The sequence below is a fragment of the Rattus norvegicus genome, chromosome 3 (genome assembly GCF_021556685.1).
Source record: "Rattus norvegicus strain SHRSP/BbbUtx chromosome 3, alternate assembly SHRSP_T2T, whole genome shotgun sequence".
Taxonomy (NCBI): domain Eukaryota; kingdom Metazoa; phylum Chordata; class Mammalia; order Rodentia; family Muridae; genus Rattus; species Rattus norvegicus.
This window is the reverse complement of record NC_141536.1, coordinates 8,780,977-8,788,738: the sequence shown is the minus strand read 5'-3', so window position 1 is coordinate 8,788,738 and position 7,762 is coordinate 8,780,977. Positions and strand designations below refer to the sequence as shown.

General features: G+C 41.3%; 1 protein-coding gene across 4 annotated transcripts; it reads left to right on the top strand.

The window, feature by feature from the left end:
• The first annotated feature begins 380 nt into the window (after positions 1–380).
• On the top strand, positions 381–7,183 carry LOC134486061 (uncharacterized). 4 transcript variants are annotated; one of them, XM_087655091.1, is made up of 7 exons: positions 381–462; positions 2,448–2,478; positions 4,015–4,148; positions 4,772–4,845; positions 4,930–5,037; positions 6,785–6,886; positions 6,985–7,178. In XM_087655091.1, coding segments are annotated over exons 1-7 (465 nt in total). In that variant the 5' UTR covers positions 381–460; the 3' UTR covers positions 6,999–7,178. The 4 variants fall into 4 exon arrangements, with proteins under 4 accessions (XP_087511217.1, XP_087511220.1, XP_087511216.1 ...); XM_087655094.1 differs by lacking the exon at positions 6,785–6,886; XM_087655090.1 differs by lacking the exon at positions 381–462 and having other exon boundaries at positions 2,303–2,478; positions 6,985–7,183.
• The last annotated feature ends 579 nt before the right edge of the window (positions 7,184–7,762 follow it).

Genomic DNA, 7,762 nt, shown 5'->3' with positions numbered 1-7,762 from the left:
GTGCTACTTCTACCTCTGACATCTACAGAAGAAGTAACTCATTTTCTAGTCTTAGGGTAGCATCTATCTTATAACTGCTGCTCTTTTACAGTGATTACACATGGTACTTGGGTTGGGTCTTCAAATCCCTAGTGTCTCCATTTCAACTGAGACTACACCCCTACCAGTAGCCTATGGTCTCTCTTTAGGGGCTTCAGCCCAGCCACAGGATGCCAAGCCTCAGATTCTCTTCATGTTTTCTTCATACTTTCAAAATGAGGACCACCTTGGAAAGGGGAGAGATGGTTTAAGAGTTAAGAACCCTTGATGTTTTGCAGTGGATAAGATTGATTTCCAATACCTACATGGTTGTTCAAAACAATCTCTATTTTCATTTCCAGGAAACCTTGTTTTCTCTCCTGATCTCACTTGACAGCAAGTGCTTACAGATAAACCCTCTCATGAAAAATGAAAAGAACAAATGTAAGAAAAGTTATATAAACCCTATATCATGTGGAAAAATCTTACACATTACCATGTTCACATGAAAGCATAAAATGCAGACTTTGTCACCTTTTGACCACAGCTTCTGTGTGCTGATCCTAAGGTTATGCTTCCAAGAGACTTTCTGTCTATGATTCTGGTCTCGTCTCAATCACTACTAACTTATCAGCTCTGTGAAACAGTGTGGATTGAGTGAAACAATGTTTTCACATTAGTGGAAATGCACAATGCCCCAGGTTCTAGATTTCACAACACAATGCTTCAAGCTAATGGCCAAATGTTTAAGTATGTAGTCTTTGAGAGTTATTTTAGATTCTCCCAACAACATCCAGGAAGCTTTCACACCCATACATACATCCTCATACAGAGATATACTTTGATTCTCACAGACCCTGCCACATGAATGCACAGAGATACAAATATACAAGTGTCATCAATAGTACAGCTGTTGAACAAATGGTAACATATATAAAATATTCTCCCCCAATGCCAGGAGTTCACACATGGACATATACAGTCACACATTTAATCACACATAAACACTCATATATATGTATAAGTATATAAGAAATATAAAGACATATACCCAGGCACATAACATGCACTCACATGCATACATGCAGAGAAAACAAAGTTCAAAGATAGACACAAATGGATTCTCAGACACTTAAGTGTGCACAGGAACTACACAGGAACACAAGCACACATATATACCTGTCTGACCAGTACATATTCAAACAGTTTTCTGAGGGAGGAGTGAGAATTATTATAGGAAAGATAGAAAAAGATGCAAGAGACAGGCATAAGAAGGCTGCAGGTCTATACCACTCCAGCAGCAAGTGCCTTTTTATACTACATTGCCATGGGAAGCAAAAACAATTTGCTAAAATGTACACAAGACATTTGTTCCCATCCTCCAAACCTCTGTTCCTTCCACCAAGGTCAAAAGAAACTTCAGCCCTTACCGGTGAGCCTGAAGTGAATCTCATTTTATCTTTCTATGCTTCAGCAGGCCAGGCAATCTGCCAACAGACTCTGACATGCCTTGACTATGTCTGACATGCAGACCTTTTCTCTCTTTTTCCTTCAGCTTCAAAAAAGCTACATATACTTGTAATAAACACACATACACACATATCCAAATCTGCACAGAAGCTAGGAGGTGAGTTTACAATGTGCTGTAGTATAGACCCAGGAAGAATAGAAATTTCTTGGGATATTTCACTCCATCTTAAGATCCAACTTCTATTGTCAGAACTAAGAGCAATGACCATCTCTGAGAAAAGGTAAAGTATAATTTGGAGTATTTCTGTAAGTCCAGCTGCTGTCTGGAATGGGAACTTCAGGGAGGAAAATCAGAGTTAGGAATGTATTAGAGTCCTTCTGAGCATGAAGGGAAGACTGTACCCCCAAAAGAGAGTTTGGTGAAGATGAACAAAAGCTGAAACCTCTGGAGATTGTACATGTGGAGCAGGGTTTCGCATCCAAAATGCTGCATGGAGATGAGCCAGTGGGTTTGTTTGGAGCTAGAATCTCTGGAAGGAGAGAGGAAGTGTTGTGACTTATTTGGGTAGGAATATAATCTGGACCTGGAAACAGTAGGAACTCACAAGCCTTATTATCCACATGCTCCAAATTCTGAGGTAGTGCTTCCAACTTTGATAACATTCTATTTCCTGACAAGGCTTCCTCAGAATGAGTTTAACTCAGCCAGCTGACTAAATACAGAAATCAGCACCATATGTACCCAAGGTCCAAACAAAACATTACAGTCAGTCCACATGGACATTGTGATCAGTGAGGCTGGGTACTGGCCTGTGCAGGATATACATACTACAGGGAGGGAAGGAGTGCACAGACATTATGGTGATCATGAATCTGCTCTTGCTGACTGTAGCCCTGACTCTACTCCCTGTAATATCAGCAAATCAAAGGGATTCAATAATTCAATCTGCTCCCTACAGGGCTGGCACATTTCCTGCTACTACTGACAAGGTGAGAGCCCTGTGAATACCAAGAGTGGAATCTGGGGCTTTGGGGTCATGACCTTGGACTTAGTGAGTATCTGAGGTCACTGATGATATGGACATGTATAATTATGTAGCATTCCTCATGGTTCCTGCTGGACTATGGCTTTTATCATCATCTTTCAGCTCCCCACTTGGTGTGGCAACCACAGACAGAGGGATGGCTTATACAGTTATCTGGCGCACCACTCTGCCACAGTAACAAGGGCCTCTTCTGTCATTCCATGGCTCCTGGGAACCTTCTTTCTAATCCAGAAAATTGAGTCTTTCCAGAATTTGTTTCCAACAAAATTACTATATAAAGGAATGTGTACAGATGTAACACTGCTCTTTGGGGAGGGCTGAGCATTGTTGGGAGGGAAGGTCAGGAAAGATTTTTTTGTCCCAAAATGTTGTGCTTAGTAACTTATGGCATGTCTTATTGAGAAGATGAAAGGTTTATGAGAGGTCCAGCCATGCTTCCACACTAGCAATGATGAATAGAGGTGCCTGGCTGTGCCTTTTCCATCTGTTTATATGTTTGTCCTGGAAACCAAAGAGTATCAGTATCAAATGAGCCCTAATCTGGGGCTGGTGTTTAGGCAACATATGGCTATTATGTAGTTACAACTCCAGCTCATTGGAATATCCTTCAAGGCTGCACATTCAACTCAGAGACCTCACATCCTTTCTCCAATCAATGAGCTGGGCAGCTGCTCCTCATGATGTTGGCAACCTAGTCCTGGTGACTTAATTCTATCGTGGCTTTTACTTATGAAATGCTGTTTCTTCATCCTGCTTGCCTTCCTCAAAGTCAGAAAAGTCAGTCATTGTAACTTTCATTTTGGTCCTGGGTGCTCATGCACAGGAACCAGTCAAGAATTTTGTCCATCAAGATTTTGTGGATCCCAGAAATCAGGACCAAGAGGAGGCAGGTGCTGAGGTGATGTAAAGCTCATGTGCTAATATCTATGAGGTCATTGTGTCAAGGTAGTGACAGAGATTTTATTGAGTACTAATAGTTTTTAAAAAAACATTGATAAGTTAGGTTCTTGCATGAATATATCTGATTGCTGTGGGGAAAAGGTACTGGAATGCTGGGTCAATTGACAGGTGAGTAAGGTGATTGTGGCTATTAATGATCCCACAGTCTGTGGATGCTTGGTGAAATCTTCCAGTCATGACTGCTCCACTCTGAGCTTTGTCCTCTCTACATCATGCCTCATTCTCTGGGTGACTCTTCCCAGTTCCTTGTTTAGGACTTCCACTAGGTCAAAAGTTAGAGACCCTTTCAAGAACTTGATATTTCCAAAGATTCACATGCTAGTTCCCTGGCTTTGTCTGAGAATGCTATAGAGGACGCAATTATGATCCACTCTCCTGCTGCCCTTCCAGTACCTCTGCTCCCTTCTGCCTGTACTAAAATGCCACACAAGCCCTTTGTATCCTCTGCTCCCTTTGACTGTAGCCTAGAAACAATTTTCTTGACCCTAAATCCTGGCTTAAGTATGATTTTTTTCTCTAGCTTCTAGGAAAGTGGTATATAACTCGCTGGGCTGGAAACTTGCCTATTCCTGCAAAGAAGAAGTCCAGCCCACTGCCACCTTTTAAATTTGTTATTAATGCTATTGGGAAGTTGGAGTTCAGGATGAAGATCATGTGAGTGTGCATATTTTGGCAGATATACCTGCTCTCGGCTAAATCATCTCCACCTTATTCTTCTCACAAATGCTTTTTTCAATCTCAGGTTGAATCTCAGGTTGAACATGAAATCCTATTGGGTTGTCTAGGCAACTCACCATGTGTCTTCTCTAACCACAGGAATGAAGCTCTCAGTGACAGTTTGCTGAACATAAGTATTTCTGTTCAAGGACCACCAGTTAATGCCCTCAAGATTTTCATGGTTTCTATGATAGTTAAAAACCAAGGAGGGGCACTCCAAGGTCATGTCATTTGAGAGGTGTCTTTGGAGACATATTTGGTGATTAAGGGTGTACGTTTGAAGAGTGTGTGGTCTAGTGTGTTCCATATATGACAATTTCCTGAAGAAAGGAGTGCACTACTCATTATTTCTGCACCGTTGTGCTTTATGCTTCTCTGGGTGTGACTTGGAGCACACAAAGATCATACAGGATCATGGCCAGCAGAGTTCTAAGCATTACTTCCAGACCTAAGTATGTTGGGAGAAATGTTACTTTTTTGTATTGATCTGGCACATGACATGAGCTGGGGGTAAAACAGGAAAGTTCAATAACGTGAGTCACTTTTCTACTCTATCGTAGGAAACCCATTGGATGTGTTTTATTCAAGCAGTATGTGGATGGCTTCGCAAACCACCCTGGTTTGTTTCAAGCATGTAAGTTCCCACATCCATACCTCTGCTTTTCTGTAGAGACTTCTAAATGAACCCAATGGACATATCTGTATCCTGTATCCACAGGGTCAAGGCACTACATTGGCATCTATTTTCTGACCACAGAAGACTTTGCCCTGGCATACTACAAGGACAACTTTAAACACCCCACCTACATAATGACAATGCTCATGGGTGTGTGAGTTTGTGAGAATTGGTCATGATGTTGTGAGTCACTGGGTCCAGAGTAGGTTCCTTCTTCCTACCATTATTAGTATACTTCCCACCTGGTGACAAATTCTGGCACTAGGAATTCATCAGAGAATGGTTTGCGAGCTCTTGTCCTTTCTTCTCCTCAGCCATCACATGTGCATGTCTGAGATTTGTGTCTAGTTTCCACTTACTTAAACCTGAAACTTTATCTTCCCTCCATTGTTTTTTTCTTTTAGTCCCTATGAAAAGACATCTAGTGAGACCACTTGCTTCAGGTATCACCGACTTCATCCTGAGATTGTGGTGTTTTCTGGATAATGGGTGTTGTGTGCACCCTGGGTCCTACTGACCATCCTATTTCACATGCTCCTCGCTGAGCAGTCAGGTTTGAGGTTCTGAACTCACAGCCCAGTTCCAATTTAAAAGAGATGGGAAAGAAAAATAGCTACATGTTTATAGTCAATTTATAGGTTCGCATGCTGCTAGGGGACTGAGAAAAATTCACAATCATCCTCCCTTCTTCCTTAAGAAAATTTGAAGCTTAATGAGAAAAACAGGTAAAATAAAAATAGGCAAGTGTCTATTTCATCATATCCTAGAAAAAATTGGCTGTCATGGTCCATTGTTCCACTCTGTCCTCATAACAGATTTGTTTTGGACATGGGGCTAGAGTGGTGTGTTTTTCCTCTAAGGTCACTGGTTACGGATGGAGTCATGACCCCCACTAATAACAGTCTTCAAGCACTGAAACCCTGGGTTCCACATTTAGTTCCATATTTCTAGGTACACTTCACACCTCTTTTGATGTTCTGCAGCCACTCTGCTCCTAGAAACTCTCCCAACAGTTCAACTTTCCTTCTACACTCCATGCACACTGTTCTGTCCATTATGTTTTTCATTTACCCTCAATGAATACTCTATAGCCATGTTATGTAAACAGAGTCACACCGGTGTTACAGAACAGGGCTTAAATATATTAGGAAAAATACCTTCTGTCCCTATCTTCAAGATCAAGACTTCAAATCCTTGGTTCTGTAAGGCCTTCTGTATCTTACTTCTTTTTTCTAACCCTCAGCTTCTGCATAAAATATCACTGTTGGCCCTGTAGCATGTAAGTACAAGTGGGATTATCTTTCTATGTAAGTATTTGGGGCAGGAGTGAGATACGCAGGATATGTTCTCAGGTGTGGACATGGCTGGAGTGTTCTAGACCAAAATGAGCACATGAACGGGGCCAGTCACTGGTGGACCTCTCCCTTGCTCCCCTTATGATGAGAGCATTTCTCTTTAAGGAGAGGGTGTTAAACTCATTTCTCTTTAGGAGAGGGTGTAGATTGTAATCCTGTTTCTGCCTGTGCATTAGATTCTTCATGTATTCTCTACTCCTCATGGCCATGTGAGTGAGATTCTTCTGCTCAGAAAACTTAGTGAACAAATCAACTAAGACTTCTACCCCTACTCCAGACCCATACTCTGAAAAGATACTTGTTCCACACCAAAGCAAACATAATTCTTTCCTGACTCCTCTCACCTGGCTGGAATCTTACTGGAACTTTGATCTGGGTCCGCATTATCCCTGGCTTTAGCCTTCTTACTTTCTAGGCAATCCAAGAAGTATCTTGGTGGCCTGATGTAGCAATAATCCCTCACTTACTAAGACTTAATTTTGCTCTGCTACTTGGACTGGGGTCTTGCAGTCCCACACACTATCACTTTATGTATCCTACAGGTCGTTCTCTGGTTGTAAATCCACAATCTCTGAAGTTGTATGAAAAATTTGTGTTGAATACAGGCCTGAACAGAACAGACATCTTCAACCCTCCTTGTGATGGTAGAAATTGAACTGTTTCTCATTTCCTCTTTCCATGTAAGACATGTTCACAGAAATATTTTTTAGTTCTGTCTGTCTCCTTTTGTTTCTCCAAATAGAATCTTGTGAGTGATCTGAGAATCCTGGTGCATGGAAGACGCTCTGCAGAGAAGAATCAGCAAACAGAGGCTGACAACTGCTGCCTTCTGAACTTGAACGCCTTCCTTTTGCTAAGATTGGTCAGACCCCAATGCCTGGATCCCTTCCCCATGCTACCATTCAATAAATCTAGTCCCTTTCTTTTGGCACACGTATGACAGTATAGTGTGTCCCAGTTTTGTGGTAATCAGGTGAAGGCAGAGGACAAGTGTTGAGTGTCATCTTATATAAGGACAGAGGTATTTTTTGCATTCACACGTCTTCATAGGGGGGCATCCCAGAAACAATGTCACAGAATAAAGTATCAGTCAATCTGGGCATGTGTAGAATAGACAACACTCCTGCCTTCCAAATACTACTGAGAAAGAAAATGTTGAAGTCATAGATCACAGTGAGGCAGGCTGGCTCAGTGATTAAGAATACTTGATCTTAGAGAGGACTGATCATTGATAACCAGTACCCACAAGGTAGTTAAAATACATCTATAGTTTCATTTCCAGGGGATTTTATGACATCTCCTCATCACTGTTGACACCAAAACTTATATGGTACACAGACACACAGGAAAACCCCTCACATATAAAATTAAATGAATAGATATAATAAAAGTGTATAAACCAATAACTATATGGGGAAATAATTATACTTTATAATGTTCTGATAAAATCATGATATCCAGCCTTTCCCTATCTGAATGACAACTACCATGTGCTTACATCAAGGAAATACACCCAGAAG

Excerpts from the sequence above, each read along its gene's own strand:
- LOC134486061 (XM_087655090.1), top strand. The coding sequence starts at position 2,347 with ATGGTGATCATGAATCTGCTCTTGCTGACTGTAGCCCTGACTCTACTC. Across the intron at positions 4,846-4,929 it reads CCCTGGTTTGTTTCAAGCAT|GGTCAAGGCACTACATTGGC; the intron begins GTAAGTTCCCAC and ends CTGTATCCACAG. Across the intron at positions 5,038-6,784 it reads CATAATGACAATGCTCATGG|GTCGTTCTCTGGTTGTAAAT; the intron begins GTGTGTGAGTTT and ends TGTATCCTACAG.